The sequence below is a fragment of the Aotus nancymaae genome, unplaced genomic scaffold (genome assembly GCF_030222135.1).
Source record: "Aotus nancymaae isolate 86718 unplaced genomic scaffold, 86718_ANA_hifiasm-v0.15.2.pri h1tg000015l_1, whole genome shotgun sequence".
NCBI classification, from domain to species: Eukaryota; Metazoa; Chordata; class Mammalia; order Primates; family Aotidae; genus Aotus; species Aotus nancymaae.
Window position 1 is genome coordinate 3,319,240 of NW_026988427.1, and position 24,337 is coordinate 3,343,576.

A 24,337-nucleotide genomic window follows, 5' to 3' on the forward strand; every position below is an offset into this window, starting at 1 on the left:
AGGGGCCTTCAGAGAACCACTCAGAGATACTGATGTATGCCCCCTAGAGTTTGGGGAACATGGGGACTGGTTCCTCATTCATGTCTGGAAAAGTAAGTCCGTTACACAAAAGGGGCCCAATCCAGACCCCAAGAGGGTGTTGTTGGACCTTGTGCAAGAAAGAATTTGGCCAAGTTCGTAAAGTGAAGGCAAGCTTATCAGAGAATTAAAGAAACAGAAGAGGCGGAGCACAGTGGCTCACGCCTATAATCCCAGCACTTTGGGAGGCCGAGGCGAGTGGATCACGAGGTCAAGAGATCGAGACCATCCTGGTCAACAAGGTGAAACCCAGTCTCTACTAAAAATACAAAAATTAGCTGGGCATGGTGGCACGCGCCTGTAGTCCCAGCTACTCAGGAGGCTGAGGTAGGAGAACTGCATGAACTCAGGAGGCAGAGGTTGCGGTGAGCCAAGATCATGCCATTGCACTCCAGCCTGGGTAACAAGAGTGAAAGTCCATCTCAAAAAAAAAAAAAAAGAAAAAAGAAACAGAAGAATGGCTGCTCCATAGACAGGCTGCTTTGCTAAGTACACTTACAGTTAATTTTTGATTATATGTTAAATAAGGAGTGGATTAGTCATGAGTTTTCCATGAAAGGGGCAGAGATTTCCTGGAACTGAGGGTTCCTCCCACTTTTAGACCATGTAGGGGAATTTCTGGGTGTTGCCATGGCATTTATAAACTATCATGGCACTGGTAGGCGTGCCTTTCAGCATGCTAATGTATTATTATTCATGTATCATGAGCAGTGAGGACGATTAGAGGTCGCTTTCGTCGCCATCTTGGATTTTGCAGGTTTTGACCCGCTTGATCATTGCATCCTATTGTATCAGCAGGGTTTTTATGACCTGTATCTTGTCTTGCTGACCTCCTGTCTCATACTGTCACTAAGAATGCCAAACCTCTTGAGAATGCAGCCCAGCAGGTCTCATCCTTATTTTAGCCATCCCTTATTCAAGATGGAGTCGCTCTGGTTCGAACACCTCTGATAAGTCTGTGGGCCAAAGGCTGAGTGAGAACGGCATGTGGCATGAGAGGAAAAAGAACTATCATGGGAAGGCCTGGACTTCCAAGTTTCTGAGGGACAAAGAAGCACGTTTTGTGTGGACTAGCTATGGATTTCACAACAAAATCCTCTTGAAATACTGGCTGACCAAGAGGATCATGTGGAGGGGCAAGGTAACCCAAACAAGTGTTCCCTGAGGGGTACACTCCAGGAAGCTGGAGGTTCAAAGGGAGGAGGCATCAGTCAACTAGCCAGAGGATATGTCTCTCCTCTCCAGGAACAACAGCAACCCCCAAAAGTGTTCCATAAGTTAAGATACCAGCATTTGACATGAAACAACTAAAAGGTAAAGGTGCCAGATTATAACTGGGCAAGTCAAGACATTTTCTTCCCTGCCTGGGGTTGGGTTCCCCAGAAGCAGACTATGAGATTAGGATCCTATACAAGGACTTCACTGCTCCCAGGAGAAACCCACATGATGAAGAGGAAGCCAGACAGGAAAAGGGAAAAAGCCAAGAGTTTTGGTCTCGGGTAGAATTTCACAAAGGGGAGCTTGAGCCTGATCCTGTTTGGTTGCTCCAGAATGGAAGTTCTTCCTCAGAGTTTGTTCTTGACCTGAGGCAAAGTTGGTCAGTCAGTTCTGGCCCTCTGTGCCTTCAGGCACCACAGCACCAGTAGGAGGGCAACCTCCAAAGAGAGTCAAGTCTTTCCAGACTGGGCGTGGTGGCTCACAACTGTAATCCCAGCACTTTGGGAGGCCAAGGTCGGCAGATCATGTGAGGTCAGGAGTTTGAGACCAGCCAACATGGCAAAACCCGTCTCTACTAAAAATACAAAAATTAGCCATGTGTGGTGGTGGGTACCTGTAATCCCAGCTACTCAGGAGGCTGAGGCAGGAGAATCACTTCAACCTGGGAGGTGGAGGTTGCAGTGAGCCAAGATCATGCCACTGCACTCCAGCCTGGGTGACAGAATAGGACTCCCTCTCAAAAAAAAAAAAAAAAAAAAAAGTAAAGTCTTCCCTTGGTATCTGTGGATTGGTTCTAGGATCCCCACAGATTCCAAAACCCTCAGAAGCTCGAGTATAGAAAGTAAAAAGTTCCTCTTCAAAGTTTTTCTTCTTGTTAAAGAATAATAATAAATGTTAGAAATAATCATTTCTTTTAAAGACTAGCTTTCTTCAAAGGCTTCTTGCTTTTTACTAGTAACTCTTTGTTAAGCCCTATCCTATGTAGCTTTTAGAAATGAAAGAATAGGGCTGGGCGCAGTGGCTCACGCCTGTAATCCCAGCACTTTGGGAGGCCGAGGCGGGTGGATCACGAAGTCAAGAGATCGAGACCATCCTGGTCAACAAGGTGAAACCCCGTCTCTACTAAAAATACAAAAATTAGCTGGGCATGGTGGTGCACGCCTGTAGTCCCAGCTACTCGGGAGGCTGAGGCAGGAGAATTGCTTGAACCCAGGAGATGGATGTTGTGGTGAGCCGAGATTGTGCCATTGCACTCCAGCCTGGGTAACAAGAGCGAAATTCTGTCTCAAAAAAAAAAAAAAAAAAAGAATAGCCGGGCGCAGTAGTCCCAACTACTTGGGAGGCTGAGGTGGGAGGATCGCTTGAGCCCAGGAGTTCTGGGCTGTAGTGCGCTATGCCGATCAGGTGTCCGCACTAAGTTCGGCATCAATATGGTGTCCTCCCGGAAGCGGGGGACCACCAGGTTGCCTAAGGAGGAGTGAACTGGCCCAGGTCAGAAATGGAGCAGGTCAAAACTCCTGTGCTGATCAGTAGTAGGATCCCACCTCTGAATAGCCACTGCACTCCAGTCTGGGCAACATTGCAAGACCCTGTTTCTAAAAGAATAAAAAATAAAAGAATGAACACATTCTATGTCCTTGTACTTTAATCAATATATTTGTGCTAGACATGCTCACAAGCACAACCCAGCTTGCACCCTATGCCCCTTCCTTATTTAGAAACATTATTACTTTTCTATGTCCTTTTGCAAGCAACTTCCTCTTTTCCTTTGTTTGCCATTGTCTTTACCTATTTAAGAAAGTTTTAAGTTGTTAGCCAACAAGTTGAGCTTATACTGTGAAATACAGCTCCAACCAACAGAGATAAGACACAGCAGTAAAGGCCCAATGCATAAAGAATAAATATTTCTGCTTTTCCTTTGTTCAGTGTGCTCTTGTAGCAAGATTGCTGACAAGCAGTACCCTTTCTGCAGAAAGCAAAATTGCTTGCTAAGAAAACTTTTTGTCTAAATGCTAATTTTTCCTTGCAGTACCTAAGAACAAGCATTCTGTCTCTAACATCAAGTCCCTTATATAAAAGGGCATAGTGTTTACATATATTCTATGCACATCCCCCGCACACTTTAAATCATCTGTAGATTACCTATACTGTAACATCTAATACAATGTAAATGCTATGTAAAATTGATTGAGACCTCTCTCAGATACCTTTGTGTTCATATTACTAAAGAGATTTCATCAAAAAGATCAAAGCCCGTGTCCTCATCAGACTCCTCAGATTCTCTTTGCTTCCACTTTCTCCTCAGCAGTGGTGGAGGGGGCAGGACCTCCTACAGGTGCAGCATCACCTCCTAGAGCAGGTCCTCCAGCCCCTGAATTGCAGATGAGGCGCCCAATGTTGACATTAGCCTGTGCCTTTGCCAACAAGCCAGGCCAAACCATTCCACATTTACACCAGCTGCTTTCCTGAGGGTCTTGGTCTTATCCTCTGTAATGGCCACCTCATCATCATTGTGCAGAATGAGGACCAGGTAGATGATGCAGACGAGCTTGGAAACAGAAGCCATAATACCATGAGTGTCGGGTGGGCCCTGATGGCACATTGCTGGTCACCGAATGAAGTGAGGGCCTCGCCCCAACACAGACTTAGCTTCCTCAGAAGGATTGAGCACCTTGACCACAGCTGGAGATAGGAGGTGTATTTTTTTTAACTTGATATTTTAATGCAGCTGCGCTTAGAAGGAGGTATATTTTTTAATTTGTATTTTTTATTGTTGTATTGTTGCTGTTTGGTTTTTTTTTTTTAAAGCCTACAGCACCCGGTATTCCCAGGTGGTCTCCCATCCAAGTACTAACCAGGCCCGACCCTGCTTAGCTTCCAAAATCAGACGAGATCAGGCGCGTTCAGGGTGGTATGGCCGTAGACTGTTGCTGTTTTTAAAAAAATTTTTTTTTTTTGAGACAGAGTCTCACTCCATCACCAGGAGGCAGGCTGGAGTACAGTGGCGTGACCTCCACTCACTGCAACCTCCACCTCCTGGGTTCAAGCAATTCTCCTGCCTCAGCCTCCCGAGTAGTTGGGACTACAGGCACATGCCACCATGCCCAGCTCATTTTTTTGTATTTTTAGTAGAGACGGGGTTTCACCATGTTGGCCAGGATGGCCTCAAACTCCTGGCCTCAGATGATCCACCTTCTTCGGTCTCCCAAAGTGCTGGGATTACAGGTGTGAGCCACCGCGCCTGGCCTTCTTTTCTTTTTTTTAATTGTGATAAAATACATATAACATTTATCATTTTGACCATTTTCAAGTGTGCAGTTCAGTGGCATTAAGTATATTCACATTGTTGTGCAACCATCACCACCACCCATTTCCAACACTTTCTTCTTCTTCTTTTTTTTTTTTTTAAGACAGGGTTTCACCGTGTTGGTCAGGCTGGTCTTGAACTCCCGACCTCAGGTGATCCGCCCACCTTGGCCTCCAAAGTGCTTGGATTACAGGCATGAGCCACTGTGCCCGGCCTCTTCGTTTTCCCAAACAGAAACTTTGTGCCCATCAAACAGTAACTCCCTATTTCCCTCTCTATCCCCTAACCTGCTCCCAACTTCAGGCAAGTCCATTCTGTCTCCATGAATTTGACTACTCTAGGTATCTCAAGTGGAATCATACACTATTTGTCCTTTTGTGACTGGCTTATTTCACTTAGCATACTATCCTCAAGGTCCATCCACGTTGTAGCATGTTGGAGACAGGGTCTTACTCTGTTGCCCGGGCTGGAGTACAGTGGTGTGATCTCAGCTCACTGTAACCTCCACTTCCTGGGCTCAAGTGATCCTCCCACTTTAGCCACTTCAGTAGTTGGGACTACCGTCATATCCCACCATGCCCAGCTAATTTTTGTAGAGTTGGGATTTCACCAAGCTGGTCTTGAATTCCCAGGCTCAAGCAATCCACCCACCTCAGCCTCCCAAAGTGCTGAGATTACAGGCTTGAGACACCACACGTGGCCAGAATCTCCTTTCTTCTTAACAACTGAACAATATTTCATTGGATTTACATGCTACATTTTGTCTATCCATTATCCATCAATGGACACTTGGGTTGCTTCTCCCTTTTGGCTATTGTGAGTAATGCTCCTATGAACATGGGTGTACGAACACCTCTTTGAATCCCTACTTCCCTGAGAATCACTTGAACCCAGGAGGCAGAAGTTGCAGTGAGCAGAGATCATGCCACTACACTCCAGCCAGGGCGACAGAGGGAGACTCCATCTCAAAAAAAAAAAAAAAAGAATTAACATTGTAGAAACTCTGCAACTGTCTGTATCCGTTTATCCCTTCCTGTCTTTTATGCTGTAGATGTCATATGTATTATATTTGCATACATTGTAAACCACAGAAGACAAAGTTATACTTTTTGCTTTAAACTGTATTAAAAGGAAAAAATAGTCTTTTATATTTACCCAGTTGTTTACCACTTTCGATGCTCTATTCCTCCCTGAATATCCGATTTTCCATCTGGTATTATTTCCCTTCATCCTGGAGAACTTCCTGTAGCATTTTTTTGCAATGCATTACTGCTGGCAGTGAATTCTTTTGGTTTTCTTTTATATGAAACTTTCTTAATTTTGTTATCCTTCTTGAAGGATATTTTAGCTGGATTTAGAAGTTTTTCTTTCAGCACTTTATATATGTTGGTCTTCTGTTGCATTCATTTCCTGGCCTACTATAAGAAATTACCACAGACTGGACGCGGTGGCTCACGCTTGTAATCCCAGCACTTTGGAAGGCTGAGCAGGGTAGATTACAAAGTCAGGAGTTCAAGACCAACCTACCCAAGATGGGGAAACCCCGTCTCTACTATAAATACAAAAAATTTGCCGGGCGCGGTGGCTCAAGCCTGTAATCCCAGCACTTTGGGAGGCCGAGGCGGGTGGATCACGAGGTCAAGAGATCGAGACCATCCTGGTCAACATGGTGAAACCCCGTCTCTACTAATACAAAAAATTAGCTGGGCACAGTGGCGCGTGCCTGTAATCCCAGCTACTCAGGAGGCTGAGGCAGGAGAATTGCCTGAACCCAGGAAGCGGAGATTGCGGTGAGCCGAGATCGCGCCATTGCGCTCCAGCCTGGGTATCAAGAGTGAAACTCCGTCTCAAAAAAAAAAAAAAAAAAAAAAAAAAAAAAATTTGCCGGGTGTGGTGGCGGGCACCTGTAATCCCAGCTACTTGAGAGGCTGGGGCAGAGAATTGCTTGAACCCAGGAGTCGGAGGTTGCAGTGAGCCGAGATTGTGCCATGCACTCCAGCCTGGGTGACAGAGCAAGACTCCATCTCAAAAAAAAAAAAAGAAATTACCACAAACTTGATGATTTAGAACAACATAAATTTATTCTCTCACAGTTCTAGAGACCAGAAATTTAAAAAATATGCTGGGTGCAGTAATCCCAGCACCAAGACCTTGTAATCCCGGGTTGAGGCAGGTGGATCACTTGCACCCAGGAGTTTGAGACCACTGTGGCCAACCTGGCAAAACCGTGGCTCTACCAAAAATACAAAAAGTTAGTCAAGTGTGATGGCATCTGCCTGTGTTCCCAGCTATTCAGGAGGCTGAGATGGGAGGATCACTTGAGCTCAGGAGGCAAAGGTGGCAGTGAGCCAAGATTGTACCACTATACTCCAGCCTGGGTGACAAAGTGAGACCCCCATCTCAAAAAAAAAAAAAAAAGTGTGGATAAGACCACACTCCATCCAGAAGCTCCAGAGAGGAACCCTTTCTTGCCTCTTCCAGCCTCTGGTGGTTGCAGACATTCCCTGACTTTTGGCTTCATAACTCTAACCTCTGCCTCCTTCACACAGCCTTCTTTTTTGTGTCTGTGTCTTTTCCTCTAGGCCTTGGTGTTTCTCCTCTTTCATGGGAGTTAGGGCCTACCTGGTTCATCCAGAATGTTTCATCTCAAGATCTTCAACTCAAACCTGCAAAAAACCTTTTTCTAAATAAAGTCATATTCACAGCTACCAGGGTTATGATTTCATTGTTTCTTTTGGGAGGTCAGTATTCAACCCGTCACATGTCTTCTGGCCTGTATTCCTTTTTGTTTTTTGAGACAGGATCTGGCTCTGTGACCCAGGCTGAAGTTACAGTGTCACAATCTCAGCTCACTACAACCTCCGCCTCCTGGGTTCAAGTGATTCTCCTGCCTCAGCCTCCCAAGTAGCTGGGACTACAGGTGCACACCACCACACCCAGCTAATTTTTGTACTTTTTGTAGAGACAGGGCTTCACTATGTTGCCCAGGCTGGTCTTAAACCCCTGAGCTCAAGAGATCTGCCCACCCTGGCCTCCCAAAGTGCTGGGATTACAGGCATTACAGGTGCGCACCACCGAGCCCTGCCTGACAGGGTCTCACTCTGTCACCTAGGCTGTAGTACAGTGACACAATCACAGCTTACTGCAGCCTCAACCTCCCAAGCTCAATGGATCCTTCTACCTCAGCCTCCCAGTACCTGGGACTATAGGACACACCACCACACCTGGCTAATTTTTGTATTTCTTGTAGAGATGGGGTTTGTCATGTTGACCAGACTGCTCTTGAACTCCTGGACTCAAGCAATCCTCCTGCCTCAGGCTCCCAAAGTGCTGGGATTATAGGCATGAGCCTCTGTGTCTGGCTAGCCTTCATTCTTTCCCATGAGAAGCCAATAGTCATTAGAGTTAGTGTTCTCTTGTATCTGTCATTTTTCTATGGATGCCTTCAAGATTTTCTTTTTATTTTTGCTTTTAGCAATTTGACTGTTACGTGCCTAGGTGTGGTTTTCTTCGTGTTTATCCTGCTTAACAGTTGTTAACTTTGAATCTATAAATTGATGTCTTCACAAATTTGGGAGAATCAGTCATTTCTTCATTTTTTTTTTTTCTTCTTTGAGATGGAGTTTCACTCTCATTGCCCAGGCTGGAGTGCAATGGTGTGATCTCGGCTCATCGCAATCTCCGCCCCCTGGGTTCAACAGATTCTCCTGCGTCAGCCTCCCAAGTAGTGGGATTACAGGCATGCGCCACCATGCCCAGCTAATTTTGTATTTTTAGTAGAGACAGGGTTTCTCCATGTTGGTCAGGCTGTACTTGAACTTCGGACTTCAGATGATCTGCCTGCCTCAGCCTCCCAAAGTGCTGGGATTACAGGCGTGAGCCACCGTGCCTGGCTCCTCAAATACTTTTCATCCCTATCTTCTCTCTCTCTTCTCCTTCTGGATATTGTCTCATAGGTCCTTTTCCCGTCTTTTTTCTCTCTCTTCTGTAGATAAGACAGTTTGTTTTATTGACTCCTCTATCATCTTCTTTGTGCCATTAACCTTATCCAGTGAACTTTTAAATTTTCGATATTGTGTTTTTTCAATTCTAGAATTTCTTTTTTTTTTTTCGAGACAAAGTCTCACTCTTGTTGCACAGGCTGGAGTGCAAAGGCATGATTTCGGCTCACTGCAATCTCTGCCTCCTAAATTCAAGCAATTCTCCTGCCTCATCCTCCCAAGTAGCTGGGATTACAGGCATGCACCACCACACCCAGCTAATTTTATATTTTTAGTAGAGACAGTGTTTCAACATGTTGGTCAGGCTGGTCACAAACTCCTGACCTCATGTGATCCACCTGCTTTAGCCTGCCAAAGTGCTGGGATTACAGGAACGAGCCACCATGCCTGACCCAATTCTAGAATTTCTATTTGGCTGTTTTCTATAGCCTCTATTTTTCTGCTGTGATCTCATCACTTTTCATTTATTGCAAACCTATTTTTCTTTATATCATTGAGCATAATTATAATGACCTCTTTAAAATCCTATTTGTGGCCTGGCACGGGGACTCACACCTATAATCTCAGCACTTTGGGAGGCTGAGGCGGGCAGATCACCTGAGGTTGGGAGATCAAGACCAGCCTGACCAACATGAAGAAGCCCCATCTTTACTAAAAATATAAAATTAGTTGGGTGTGGTGGGGTGTGCCTGTAATCTCAGCTACTTAGGAGCCTAAGGCAGGAGAATCACTTGAACCTGGGAGGCGGAGGTTGCCGTGAGCTGAGATCGCGCCATTGCACTCCAGCCTGGGGAACAAGAGCGAAACTCCGTCTCAAAAAAAATAAAAAATAAAGAAAAATCCTGTTTGCAAATTTCAAAATCTGGGTCATCTCAGAATTGGTCTCCATGGACTATCTTTTCTCTAGAGAATGAGTCCCGCAGGGCGCGGTGGCTCACGCCTATAATCCCAGCACTTTCAGAAGCCGAGGCGGGTGGTTCACGAGGTCAAGAGATCGAGACCATCCTGGTCAACATAATGAAACTCCGTCTCTACTAAAAATACAAAAAATTAGCTGGGCATGGTGACGCGTGCCTGTAATCCCAGCTACTCAGGAATCTGAAGCAGGAGAATTGCCTGAACCCAGGAGGCGGAGGTTGCAGTGAGCCGAGATCGCGCCATTGCACTCCAACCTGGGTAACAAGAGCGAAACTCCGTCTCAAAAAAAAAAAAAAAAAAAACCAGAATGAGTCCCATTTTTTTCTTTGTCATTTCAGACTGCATCCTGCATATCCTCAAAGTCACGTTGTAGAGACCAGATTTGTTGTTTCTCTGAAGAACGTTCGTTTGCTTTTTTTGTTTTTGTTTTGTTTCGTTTGAACAGGCAGTTAATATGGTTGGATTCAAATTGCAAAGTCCATCTCCTGGGAATCAGGTCAAATCGCACTTCAGTTATTTCATCCTTAGCCAAGCTACTTACAGTTGGCCCTGTAAATGCGTGGTTGAGGGGTCAACTAGAGTTTGTGCAAAGTTTATACACATAGTTTGAGGCTTCTCCTCTCTGACTTTCTCGTTTCTGGTGTATCCCTCCCCACTTTGCATTAGCGTAGTTGTTCCTCAAGTTTGTTCTCTGGTTTTTAAGGCCAGAAAGACTGAGAATCTTCCATCATAGTTTTAGCTGCTTGCACTCACCAACTGCACCCTGCCCTTAGGCTGAGAGTCACAAAAATGGGAAACTCGTGTTGTGCTGTTCTCCTCTTTCAGTTGTAACTGCCTTCCGGTATATGCGCGTTCGTTCACTCGCCAGTGTCTTCAGGTAGTTTTGTTGTTGTTTGTGTTTTCTTGTTGCCTTCGGCCCAGAGTTTGCAGTTGTTTATGGGACAGCTATATGCCAGATTTATCCATTACTTAGCTACACTGGAATATACTCGAGTTTTTTCCTCACTCAGTTGGATGTAGAGGACATCCCCCCTCCTCCAATGAGGCCATAGACATCAGCTGAAGAGAGGCATTAGTGGGGCTCAAACCTGGTAGCATATTAAGTTAGCCAGTAAATGGGTTGAAGCAATATTCCCAAGTATAGAATGTGCCGTCTCTAAAGCCAGAATAGGCCTGTCAACGCTGTGCTGCTTTTTTTTTTTTTTTTTTTTTTTTTTTTTTTTTGAGACGGAGTTTCGCTCTTGTTACCCAGGCTGGAGTGCAATGGCACGATCTCCGCTCACTGCAACCTCCGCCTCCTGGGTTCAAGCAATTCTCCTGCCTCAGCCTCCCGAGTAGCTGGGACTACAGGTGCGCGCCACCATGCCCAGATAATTTTTGTATTTTTAGTAGAGACAGGGTTTCACCTTGTTGACCAGGATGGTCTTGATCTCTTGACCTCGTGATCCACCCGCCTCGGCCTCCCAAAGTGCTGGGATTATAGGCGTGAGCAACGGCGCCCGGCAACACTGTGCTTCTTAATGTTAGAAGCTTCACTCTGCAATAATAATTAGTATACCCTAAAGGGGATGACCTGACATGGCATGCCCTGGATCACTAAGCACTTATTTATTTATTTTTTATTATTAATATTTATTTATTTAGAGATGGTTTCATTCTGTTACCCAGGCTGGAGTGCAATGGTGTGATCAAAACTTCACTGCAGCCTCGAACTCCTGGGCATAAGAAATCCTCCCACTTCAGCTTTCCACTTAGCTGGGACTACAGGAACGTAACACCATGCCCAGCTAATTTTTTTTTTAATAGATGGGGGTCCCCCCATGTTGCCTAGGCTGGTCTTGAAGTCCTGAACTCAAGCAGTCCTCCTACCTCAGCCTCCCAAAGTGCTGGCATGAGTCACTACACCCGACTATTAGGCACTTCAAAACTACCACTGGTCAGCCAGGTGCAGTGGTTCAAGTCTGTAATCCCAGCACTTTGAGAGCCAGAGGCAGGTGGATCACCTGAGGCCAGGAGTTTGAGACCAGCCTGGCCAACACAGCAAAACCCCGTATCTATTAAAAATACAAAAATTAGGCCGGGCGCGGTGGCTCAAGCCTGTAATCCCAGCACTTTGGGAGGCCGAGGCGGGTGGATCACGAGGTCAGGAGATCGAGACCATCCTGGTCAACATGGTGAAACCCCGTCTCTACTAAAAATACAAAAAATTAGCTGGGCATGGTGGCGCGTGCCTGTAATCCCAGCTACTCAGGAGGCTGAGGCAGGAGAATTGCCTGAACCCAGGAGGCGGAGGTTGCGGTGAGCCGAGATCGCGCCATTGCACTCCAGCCTGGGTAACAAGAGCGAAACTCCGTCTCGGAAAAAAAAAAAAAAAAAATGCGATATGATGAGCACTACCACCCTCACTTCCTTTCAGTCTTCTAAGCTTAGCATACCATTCTACCCACAAGGCAGTGTTGTTTGTGATTTACTATCTTAGCCAGATTTATGGATAATGGAGTGTGGTAGGGAAGAGCAATTCGGGGCTTCACTTGGCCTTTCCTACTACAATAGTCTTTATTTGTTTTTTTTTTGTTGTTGTTGTTGTTTTTTTGAGACAGAGTTTCGCTTTTGTTACCCAGGCTGGAGTGCAATGGCACAATCTAGGCTCACCACAACCTCCGCCTCCTGGGTTCAAGCAATTCTCCTGCCTCAGCCTCCCGAGTAGCTGGGATTACAGGCACGCGCCACCATGCCCAGCTAATTTTTTTGTATTTTTAGTAGAGACAGGGTTTCACCATGTTGACCAGGATGGTCTCGATCTCTTGACCTCGTGATCCACCCACCTCGACCTCCCAAAGTGCTGGGATTATAGGTGTGAGCCACCGTGCCTGGCCTAGTCTTTATTTCATAGGTTTAGGAACCAATGCAGAGGTTTTCCCAGATATTCGGTATATACAACCTGATCATACATTTGGGTACCAAGTGTGTGAGTCCATTCTCACACTGCTATAAAGAACTGCCCAAGACTGGGTAAGTTCTAAAGAAAAGAGGTTTAATTGACTCATAGTTTTGCTGGGCTGGGGAAGCCTCAAGAAATTTACAATCATGGCAGAAGGGGATGCAAACATGTCCTTCTTCACATGGCAGCAGGAAGGAGAAATGCTGAACAAAGGGGACAAAAACCCTTATAAAACCATCGAATCTCATGAGAACTCACTATCATGAGACCAGCATGGGGGTAACTGCCCCCGTGATTCAATTACCTCCCACCAAGTCCCTCCCACAACACGTGGGGATTATGGGAACCACAATTCAGTTGAAATTTGGGTGAGGACACAGCCAAACCGTATCATTCCACCCTGGCCCCTCCCAAATCACATGTCCTCACATTTCAAAACACAATCATGCCTTTTCAACAGTCCCCCAAAGTCTTATCTCATTCCAACATTAACCAAGAAGTCCAAGTCCAAAGTCTCCTCTGAGACAAGGCAAGTCCCTTCCACCTATGAGCCTGTAAAATGGAAAGCAAGTTAGTACAGGGGGTACAGGCATTGGGTAAATATATCCATTCCAAATGGGAGAAATTGGCCAAAACAAAGAGGCTACAGGCCCCATACAAGTCCAAAATCCAACTGGGCAGTCATTAAACCTTAAAGTTCCAAAATGATTTCCTTTGACTCCATGTCTCACATCCAAGTCATGCCTTTGAAAGAGGTGGGCTCCCACGACTTTGGGCAGCTCTGTCCCTGTGGCTTTGCAGGGTACAGCCCCTCTTCTGGCTGCTTTCATAGCTGGCATTGAGTGTCTGCAGCTTCTCCAGGTGCAAGCTATCAGTGGATCTACCATTCTGGGGTCTGGAGGGTGGTGGCCCTCTTCTCACAGCTCCACTACCAGTGCCCCAGTGGAGACTGTGTGGGGGCTCTGGCTCCACATTTACCTTTTGCAATGCCCCAGCAGAGGTTGTCCATGAGGGCTCTACCACTGCAGTAAACTTCTACCTGGACATCCAGGTGTTTTCATAAATCCTCTGAAATCTAGGTGGAGGTTTCCAAACCTCAATTCTTTACCTCTGTGCACCCACAGGCCAAACCACATGTAAACCACCAAGGATTGGAGGTTGAACCCTCTGAAGTAATGGCCTGAACTGTACATTGGCCCGTTAGCCACAGATAAAGCCAAAGCAGCTTGGGATGCAGGGCACTGTGTCCCAAGGCTGCATAGAGCAGTGGGCCTTGGACCCAGCCCATGAAACCATTTTTTTTCTCCTAGGCCTCTAGGCCTGTGATGGGAGGGGCTGCTGTGAAGGTCTCTGACAAGCCCTGGAAACATTTTCTTCATTGTCTTGGTGATTAACATTCAGCTCCTCATTACTTATGCAAATTTCTTCAGTGGGCTTAAATTTCTCCCCAGAAAATGGGTAATATATTTTTTCTACTGCATCGTTGGGCTGCAAATTTCCAAGTTTTTTTGCTCTACTTCCTCTTGAACACTTTGACACTTAGAAATTTCTTTCACTAGATACCCTAAATCATCTCTCTCAAGTTCATAGTTCCACAGATCTCTAGGGTGGGGGCAATATGCCACCAGTCTCTTTGCTAAAGCAGAGCAAGAATTACCTTTATTTCATTTTCCATCACATTTCTTATCTTCCTCTGAGACCACCTCAGCCTGGACTCCATTGTCCATACCATTATCATCATTTTGGTCAAAGCCATTCAACAAGTCTCCAGGAAGTTTCAAACTTTCCCCCATCTTCTTGTCTTTTGAGCCCTCTAAATCTCTAGGAAGTTCCAAATTTTTCCACATTTTCCTGTCTTCTTCTGAGCCCTCTAAACTGTTCCAACCTCTGCCTTTTACCTAGTTCCAAAGTCACTTCCACATTTTTGGATATCTTTATAGCAGTACCTCACTCTCTGTGGTACCAATTTTCTGTATTAATCCGTTCTCACATTCCTACAAAGAACTGCCCAAGACTGGGTAAGTTATAAAGGAAAGAAATTTAATTGACTCACAGTTCCGCAGAGCTAGGGAAGCCTCAGGGAACTTACAATCGTGGCAGAAGGTGAAGCAAATGCATCCTTCTTTGCATGGCAGCAGGAAGGAGAAGTACCAAGCAAAAGGGGCAAAGCCCCTTACAAAACCATCAGATCTCATGAGAACTCACTATCACAAGAACAACATTGAGGTAACTGCCCCCATGATTCAGTTACCTCCCACCAGGTCCCTTCCCACGTGGGAATTATGGGAACTCCAATTCTAGATGAGATTTGGGTGGGGACACAGCCAAGCCATATCACCAAGAAAATGATTATTGGGTGCTGTCTGTGAAGACTTTGGACCCATTATAAGAAAGACCTGGGTCAGAACTACATTCATGTCTGACCTGTAGAATCCCTACTCTAATCGTGAGTCTTTGATGGTGCTTTAGTTTTGGAACCTTTGATCTCCTTCTCAGCACTCTGTCATGGTATGTCCAGCATATCACCTCATTCAACACAGGCCATTATTTTTTCCAAGTACTTAAACACTATCCCTCTATTAATTCTAACTTCAAGGCCCCTTGTCAGGCTATTAAATATTGAGTTCTGGAAGAGTGTCCCCATATCAGCAAACACTCCTTTAACCAGATAAATATTCTACCACAACAATTCCTGTTTCAGCACCCTCAAGGTACTGAAGCAAGTACTCCCTATTTGTAAGGAAGCACTCCCTATTCTTGCTGGTACGTACTAGTCTGGTTCTACAGATTCTTTGGTGAATAATCCTTTTCTACTCTTAGCAGAGCCAGCCCTTCCCCAGGTGGGTCATGCTGAGACTTAACTCTGGTTGTTTGCCTACTGTCCAGGAGGGGTATCGGGAAAGATCTTGAGGAAGGCAGATATTGTTTTGCAGGTTTTCTGCCACAGTTCAGGCCCCTGCATAGTTTCTGCAAGGATGGGCTGCTATTGTCTTCTAACAAGGGGGAACTTTTGCCCAGAATGTTCAAGGGGATCTAAGAGTTAAATGTTCTCAAGTGCATCTTCCCAGGTATCTGCATCCAAGTCTCATGGTTCCATTTCTCCCCTATCAGGGCACTATTTTCATGGAGAAAACTTACTGGGACTATAAAGTTAGCCATTGCTGAAGTTCTGCTACTCTTACAATACAATACAGTCCTATGCCTGGTCTTCAGCACAGTTTGTGTTCCAGCTACAGTAGATGGCAGTCTTTTGTCTTTTTTTTGAGATGGCGTCTTGCTCTGTCACACAGGCTAGAGTGCAATGGTGCCGTCTCAGCTCACTACAACCTACGCCTCCCAGATTCAAGCAATTCTAGTACCTCAACCTCCCAAGTAGCTGGGATAACAGGTGCCCACCACCACGCCCAGCTAATTTTTGCATTTTTAGTAGAGATGGAGTTTTATCATGTTGGCCAGGCTGGTCTCGAACTCCTGACCTCAGATGATCTGCCTGTCTTAACCTCCCAAATGCTGGGATTACAGGCGTGAGCCACCGTGCCCTGCCGACAATCTTTTTAATCGCTGCTGAAGAGGCCTTCTGACTTCACATCTTGCCTTAAACTGTTAACTGTCTCACCTGAGCCTGTCATTTTCTCTCATGCATCAACAACATCTGGCAACAATAAACTAATTCTGCAGTCCCTTAAATAATTGCTTCTTCTGAATTGTACAAGCCAATGTGACCCCTTTCAGCTGTATTTGATTCTAATTTTCCACAGGCACATATTTCACTAATGGCAACGATACAGCATACCAGGCACTAACAACACTTTCCTTACGATCAGTAATAGGGTCCTTATTGCCATCTGGCCAGCAAGTGATTGAATTCCAAATCTCATCCTTAGAGTCTATTTCCTAGGACTATTACCAGTTCCAAATGTCTTAAGTAGGGTTATTCAGAAGCAGAATATGAAATGAGAACTTATGTGCAAGTAATCTATTAAGGAAATGCTCCCAGGAGAAATTGGAAGATGAATAGGAGGAGCAGGATCACGGAGGGAAAATGCAAAGCAAGGGTGCAATCTCAGGCAAAGTTCCATGGTGGGTAGCTGCAGCCCGATCCCACAGGGGAATTTCGGAATATAAATTATGCCTCAGAGTTTGTCCCGACTTGTTGCAAGGGATCTGGGCTTTCATACTCCCACACCACTCAGTCACTGGCTGAGACCCACCCATCTCAGGGTGGGTGGATGTAAATTCTCATGCATTCTGACTCCAGTAGCCAAGAGCAGGCCTTTAAAGAGAGCCTCAGGTGAGGAGGGTTAGAAGCAAAATCCACAGGAACTGGGACGAGGCAAACAGAAACTGTAAAGGGGGATCTGGGTGGAACCCGAACAGTGTCCACTACATGCTTGTTGTTTTTCCTCCCCAGCTCTCTTTTCACTCCTCTGACCCTGGAAGAGAAGAGCAAAGTGGCAGAAATGGTAAAGTCACAAACTACATTAGAACAGGCTAGGTTATATTGCTGCTGTAGTAACAACCCCATAATCTCAGTGGCTTATCACATTTGGTTTATGTTTTGCTTATGCCTTTTGTCCTATGTGGACTGGGAGGGGCCCTGCTCTCCATGGTCACCGGGGCTAAAGTTGCTGGAGGTTCTGCCGTCTTGTTCTGCACCATCTAAAATGCACAGCCTCCTCATGAGCTTTAATAGGAAGAGCGAGACCAGAGAGTCATGCTTGGCTATTCAGTGTGCTTCACCATAGGTGTGACAATCATGTCATTAAGCAGAACGGGTCACCAGGACCTGCGTGACTGCAGGGAGGCCAGAAATATAGAGGATTCAAATGGTGCATTTGGTGAGAATTGTCCCAACCATACCAATCTTCGTCACTATGAGCTTCTAAATGTAGTTCAAGCTTGAGCTGGGTGAGAAAAAGGTTATTTTTTTTTGAGACAGGGTCTCACTCTATCACCCAGGTTGGAGTGCAATGGCACAATCTTGGCTCACCGCAACCTCTGCCTCCCAGGTTCAAGTGATTCTCCTGCCTCGGCCTCTCAAGTACCTGAGATTACAGACACCCACCACCATGCCCAGCTAATTTTTGTATTTTTAGTAGAGACAGAGTTTTACCATGTTGGCCAGGCTGGTCTTGAACTCCTGACCTCAGGTGATCCAGCCACTTCGGCCTCCCAAAGTTCTGGGATTACAGGCGTGAGTCACCATGGCTGGCCTTTGTTTTTTTGTTTTTGTTTTTGTTTTGTTTTGTTTTGTTTGTTTGTTTGTTTTGAGATGAAGTTTTGCTCTTGTTGCCCAGGCTGCAGTGCAATGGTGCGATCTCGGCTCACTGCAACCTCTGCCTCCTGAGTTCAAGTGATTCTCCTGACTCAGCCTCCTGAGTAGCTGGGTTTACAGGCATGTGCCACCACGACTGGCTTTTTTTTTTTTTTTTTTGAGATAGAGTTTCGCTTTTGTTGCCCAGGCTGGAGTGCAATGGCTCCACCTCGGCTCACTGCAACCTCCACCTCCCGGGTTCAAGCGATTCTCCTGCCTCAGCCTTCCGAGTAGCTGGGATTACAAGCATGTGCCACCACGCCTGGCTAATTTTGTATTTTTAGTAGAGATGGGGTTTTTCTCCATTTTGATCAGGCTGGTCAACATCAGGTGATTCGCCTGCCTTGGCCTCCCAAATTGCTGGGATTACAGGCATGAGCCACTGCGCCTGGCCTGGCCTTTGTTATTATTATTATTTTTTAATTTTTTGTAGGGACGGGGTCTCACTATATTTCCCAGGCTGGTTTTGAACTCCTAGGCTCAAATGACTGAGATTATTGGGGTGGGGGGAAGAAAAAAAAGAGAGATTATTATATGACAACTTATTATTTTTGTTTTGTTTCAAGACTTTTTACTTGTTTCTTTTTTCAGCAGTAGCTTTGTTGAGATATAATTTGCATAACCATAAAATTCACCCTTTTAAAGTGTACAATTCAGTGTATTTTTTAATATTCAGGGTTGTACAAACATCACCACTATCTAATTTTAAAACAGTTGGTTCTTTTTAAAACTTTTGATGCTAAAATTTTCAAATCACGTTTTTTATCTCCTCAAAAGTAATAAGTGCCAGGCGCACTGGCTCACGCCTTTAATCCCAGCACTTTGGGAGGCCAAGGTGGGCGGATCAACCATGCCAGCCTGGCTAACATGGTGAAACTAAAAATTAGCCGGGCGTGGTGGCGCATGCCTATAATCCCAACTACTCAGGAGGCTGAGGCAGGAGAATCACTTGAACCTGCCGATGTTCCAGTGAGCCGAGATTGCACCATTGCACTCCAGCCTGAGTGACAAAGTGAGACTCCGTCTCAAAAAATAATAATAATTAATTTTAAAAAGTAGTAAGCATAGTGATTTTATTTTATTGTATTTTTTACTTTTGTTTTTTTTTTTGAGACAGAGTCTCGCTCTGTCATCCAGGCTGGAGTGCAGTGGCACAATCTTGGCTTGCTACACTCCACCTCCTGGGTTCAAATGATTTTCCTGCCTCAACCTTCCAAGTAGCTGGGATAACAGAAATGCACAGCCATGCTTGGCTAATTTTTGTATTTTTAGTAGAGATAGGGTTTTGCCATGTTGGTTAGGCTGGCCTGGAACTCCTGACCTCATGGGATCTGCCTGCCTCGGCCTCCCAAATTGCTGGGATTACAGGTGTGAGCCACTATACCCAGTCAAGCATAGTGATTTTAAAGTTGGAGTTAGGCCAGGTGAAGTTGCTCATGCCTGGGCAATATAATGAGACTGTCTCTACAAAAAAATTAAAAATTAGCTGGCTGTGGTGGCATGTGCCTATAGTTCTAGCTATTTGGAAGGCTGAGGCTGGAGGGGTGCTTGTGCCCAGGAGATCAAGGATGCAGTGAGCTATGATCATGCTACTGCACTCCAGCTTGTGCCACCGGGTGAGAACTTTTCTTTTTAAAAAAAGCCTGGGTGCAGTGGCTCATGCCTGTAATCCTAGCACTTTGGGAGGCCAAGGCGGGTGGATCACAATGTCAAGAGATTGAGACCATCCTGGTCAACATGGTGAAACCCCATCTCTACTAAAAATACAAAAAATTAGCTAGGCATGGTGGCACGTGCCTGTAATCCCAGCTACTCAGGAGGCTGAGGCAGGAGAATTGCCTGAACCCAGGAGGCGGAGGTTGCGGTGAGCTGAGATCGCACCATTGCACTCCAGCCTGGGTAACAAGAGCAAAACTCCGTCTCAAAAATAAATAAATAAAATAGATAAATAAAAAGCTTGGATGCAGTGGCTTATGCCCGTAATCCCAAGGCTTATGGAGGCCGAAGCAGGTGGCTTATGAAGTCAGGAGTTCGAGGCCAGCCTGACTAACATGGTGAAACCCCGTCTCTACTAAAAATACAAAACTTAGCCGGGCATGGTGGCATGCACCTGTAATCCCAGCTACTCAAGAGGCTGAGGCAGGAGAATTGCTTAAACCCAGGAGGCAGAGGTTGCAGTGAGCTGAGATCGTGCCATTGCACTCCGGCCTGGGTGACAGCAACACTCCATCTCAAAAAAAATAAATAAAGCTGGACTTAGACTACTTCATATCTGTAGCCCCTGTTGATGTATTTCTAATGTCTGTTCTTTCTGCTGGTGTGTTCATGTTATTTCTTCTTTGTGTGCCTAGTTATTTTAAATTGTGTGCTAGACATTTTACTTGTGAAATTGTTTGCATAAATACTTAAAGCCTAAGTTCTCTCCCCTAGTAAGGATTCACCTTTGCTTCTGCCAGGAGCTTGTGAACACCGGAAATCTTGGATCACTCCAGTCCAGTTTCAGAGATTTTTATTAGTTGAAGCAGAACTACAATCCCTATGAGGACTGTCAAATCTTATTTATGGGTATAGCCCTTTGGGGTCTGCGCTCAAAGGGAATGACTCACCTGGTTCTCTTCTATCATGCCCTTGGCAGGCCCTGGGTTTCAGTCCTTGTCCACAGAGCCCTGGGAACCTGTCAAATGCTCAGCACTGCATTTCTGTTACCCTCTCTAGGATCAGCAAACGTACCCAGGGTGAAATCTCAAGGTTGCCTCTCCAGGTTTTCATCCTTGCTTGTATGCCAGCTTGGTAATTCATCCCTATCTTGTAGTTTTCATGTACTTTCAAGTAGATGTATTTAATGTTTTTGTCTAGCTTTTCTCTTTTCTTTTGGAGATGGAGTCTTGCTCTGTCACCCAGACTGGAGTGCAGTGGCAAGATCTCAGCCCACTGCAACCTCTATCTCCCAGGTTCAAGCAATCCTCCTGCCTCAGCCTCCCAAGTAGCTGGGATTACAGGTGTGCACCATCACACCCGGCTAATTATTTTTAGTAGAGACAGGGTTTCACCATGTTGTCCAAGCTGGTCCCAAACTCCTGACCTCAGGTGACCCACCTGCCTTGGCCTCCTAAAGTGCTGGGATTACAAACATAAATCATCACACCTGGCCTTTGTCTAGCTTTTCTAATTGTACTCAATGCCGGAACTGATCTGAATTACCTAGTTTGCTATGAATGAAAGTGGAAATTTTCTCAGTTTTGTTTTTACCTAAAGATGCACTTTTGCCAGGCGCAGTGGCTCATGCCTGTAATCCCAGCACTTTGGGAGGCTGAGGTGGGTGGATCACGAGGTAAAGAGATCGAGACCATCCTGGTCAACATGGTGAAACCCCGTCTCTACTAAAAATACAAAAAAATTAGCTGGGCACCGTGGCGCTTGCCTGTAATCCCAGCTACTCAGGAGGCTGAGGCAGGAGAATTGCCTGAACCCAGGAGGCGGAGGTTGTGGTGAGCCCAGATCGCGCCATTGCACTCCAGCCTGGGTAACAAAAGCGAAACTCCATCTCAAAAAAAAAATAAGATGCACTTTTATTTTTATTTTATTATTGTTATTATTTTTTGAGACAGAGTCTCACTCTGTCACCCAGGCTGGAGTGCAGTGATGCTATCTCAGCTTACTGCAAGCTCCACATCCCAGGTTCAAGCAATCCTCCTGCTTCAGCTTCTCTAGTAGCTGGGACTACAGGCATGCACCACCACATCTGACTCATTTTGTATTTTTAGTAGAGATGGAGTTTCATCATGTCAGCCAGGCTGATCTGAAACATCTGACCTCAGGTAATTGGCCCATCACAGCCTCCTAAAGTGCTAGGATTACAGGCTTGAGCCCCTGCACCCAGCATTAAAGATATACTTTCAAATCAGACCTAATTAATCAAACACTCCTGGTATCACAGTGGGTTACTTTACATCTAGACTGTAGCCCCCAAGCCTCCACTTTTCCTTTATAGGCCCTTTATAGAATGAGGAGCTGAGACTGGGTATATCTACCATTACAACATGCTAAGCTCTGGGTGTTTAGGGGTGTCTTAGTCTGTTTTCTGCTGCTAAAATAGAATACTACAGGCTAGGTAATTTATAAAGACCAGAAATTTGTTTGGCTCATGTTTCTGGAGGCTGATAAATCCAAGAACATGACAGCAGCTCTGGTGAGGGTAATCCCATGGTGGAAGGGCAAAAGGTAGAAGTGGGTATCTAAGGCAGAGAAAAAATCGGGTAGGCTCATCCTTTTTTTGTTGTTGTTCTTCACTCTTTTTAGTATTTTATTTCATTTTATTTTTTATTGTACTTTAGGTTCTGGGGTACATGTGCAGACCATGCAGGATTGTTGCATAGGTACACACATGGCAATGTGGTTTGCTGCCTCCATCCCCCCGTCACCTACATCTGGCATTTCTCCCCATATTATCCCTCCCCGACCTCCCCACCCCTCTGCTGTTCCTCCCGTGGCCCCCTCCAACAGACTCCAGTATGTGATGCTCCCCTCCCTGTGTCCATGTGCTCTTATTGTTCAACACTCACCTATGAGTGAGAACATGTGGTGTTTGATTTTCTGTTCTTGTATCAGTTTGCTGAGAATTATGGTTTCCAGATTCATCCATGTTCCTACAAAGGACACAAACTCATCATTTTTTATGGCTGCATAGTATTCCATGGTGTATATGTGCCACATTTTCCTTGTCCAGTCTGTCGTCGATGGGCATTTGGGTTGGTTCCAGGTCTTTGCTATTGTAAACAATGCCGCTATGAACATAAGTGTGCATGTGTCTTTATAACAGAATGATTTATAATCCTTTGGGTATATACTCAGTAATGGGATTGCTGGGTCAAATGGAATTTCTATTCTTAGGTCCTTGAGGAAACATCACACTGTCTTCCACAATGGTTGAACTAAATTTACACTCCCACCAACAGTGTAAAAGTGTTTCTATTTCTCCACATCCTCTCCAGCATCTGTTGTCTCCAGATTTTTTAATGATAGCCATTCTAACTGGTGTGACATGGTATCTCAATGTGATTTTGATTTGCATTTCTCTAATAATCAGTGATGATGAGCATTTTTTCATATGTTTGTTGGCCTCATATATATCTTCTTTTGAAAAGTGTGTTCATATCCTTTGCCCACTTTTGGATGGGTTTGTTTTTTTCCTGTAAATCTGTTTTTGTTCTTTGTAGATTCTGGATATTAGTCTTTTGTCAGATGGGTAGATTGCGAAAATTTTTTCCCATTCTGTTGGTTGCCAGTTCACTCTAATGATTGTTTCTTTTGCTGTACAGAAGCTCTGGAGTTTATTTAGATCCCATTTGTCTGTTTTGGCTTTCATTGTCAATGCTTTTGGTGTTTTAGTCATGAAGTCCCTGCCTATGCCTATGTCCTGAATGGTTTTGTCTAGGTTTTCTTCCAGGGTTTTGATGGTGTTAACTCTTACATTTAAGTCTTTAATCCATCTGGAGTTAATTTTAGTGTAAGGTGTCAGGAAGAGGTCCAGTTTCTGCTTTCTGCACACTGCTAGCCAGGTTTTCCAACACCATTTATTAAACAGGGAATCCTTTCCCCATTGCTTGTTTTTGTCAGGTTTGTCAAAGATCAGATGATTGTAGATGTGTGGTGTTGCCTCCAGGGCCTCTGTTCTGTTCCATTGGTCTATATCTCTGTTTTGGTACCAGTACCATGCTGTTTTGATTACTGCAGCCTTGTAGTATAGTTTGAAATCAGGTAGTGTGATGCCTCCAGCTTTGTTCTTTTTGCTTAGGATTGTCTTGGCTATGTGGGCTCTTTTTTAGTTCCATATGAAGTTTAAGGTGGTTTTTTCCAGTAAAAATACGGAACGCTTCACAAATTTGTGTGTTATCCTTGCGCAGGGGCCATGCTAATCTTCTCTGTATCCTTCCAATTTTAGTATATGTGCTGCCAAAGCAAACACTACTCCAGTTTCTAATACCTTGTTCCTCATTTCAATTTGAGACCTCAACAGAATGGCCCTTACTGCCCATATTTCTACCAACATTCTCATCATAAGACTTTAAGTAATCTCTTAGATGATTCAGACTTTCCCTATAGCTCTTCCCTCCTGAGCCCTCACCAGAATCACCCTAATTTGCCATTGATGGCAGTGTAGGCTTTCTCTGGCCTGCTCCTTCCAATTTTTCCAGTCTCTATGCATTACCTAGTTCCAGAGTGGTTTCTACATTTTCCACAAGTGTTTGTTATTCCAACAGGCCACTACTCAGTACCAATTTTCTCTTAGTTTTCTGCTGCCATAACAGAATATCATAGACTAGGTAAATTTATAAAAAACAGAAGTTTATTTGGCTCACAGTTCTGGAGGCTGGGAAGTCCAAAAGCAATATCTGGTAAGGGTCATCCCATGGCACAAAATGGAAGACAGAAGTGAGCATATGACACAAAGGGAGGAAATTGGGTAAACTCATCCTTTTTTTTGAGACGGAGTCTCACTCTGTCACCCAGGCTGGAGTGCAGTGGCGTGATCTCGGCTCACTATAACTTCTGCCTCCCAA

The 24,337-nt window shown here is 45.0% G+C and overlaps 1 protein-coding gene and 2 non-coding genes across 3 annotated transcripts; all 3 read right to left on the reverse strand.

The window, feature by feature from the left end:
* Window positions 1-3,569: 3,569 nt before the first annotated feature.
* LOC105723144 (large ribosomal subunit protein P1-like) lies at window positions 3,570-3,862 on the reverse strand. The gene is made up of 2 exons (XM_021672199.1): window positions 3,781-3,862; window positions 3,570-3,706 (listed from the first exon to the last, which is right to left on the reverse strand). Exons 1-2 carry the CDS (start codon window positions 3,860-3,862, stop codon window positions 3,570-3,572), a joined length of 219 nt encoding a protein of 72 aa, XP_021527874.1.
* Window positions 3,863-4,102: 240 nt separating this feature from the next.
* Window positions 4,103-4,221, reverse strand: LOC135275190 (5S ribosomal RNA). Its single transcript, XR_010342890.1, has one exon. It is a non-coding gene; the product is annotated as a 5S ribosomal RNA (ribosomal RNA).
* A 19,414-nt stretch (window positions 4,222-23,635) lies between these two features.
* Window positions 23,636-23,742, reverse strand: LOC135275197 (U6 spliceosomal RNA). The gene has a single exon (XR_010342895.1). It is a non-coding gene; the product is annotated as a U6 spliceosomal RNA (small nuclear RNA).
* Between the last annotated feature and the right edge of the window lie 595 nt (window positions 23,743-24,337).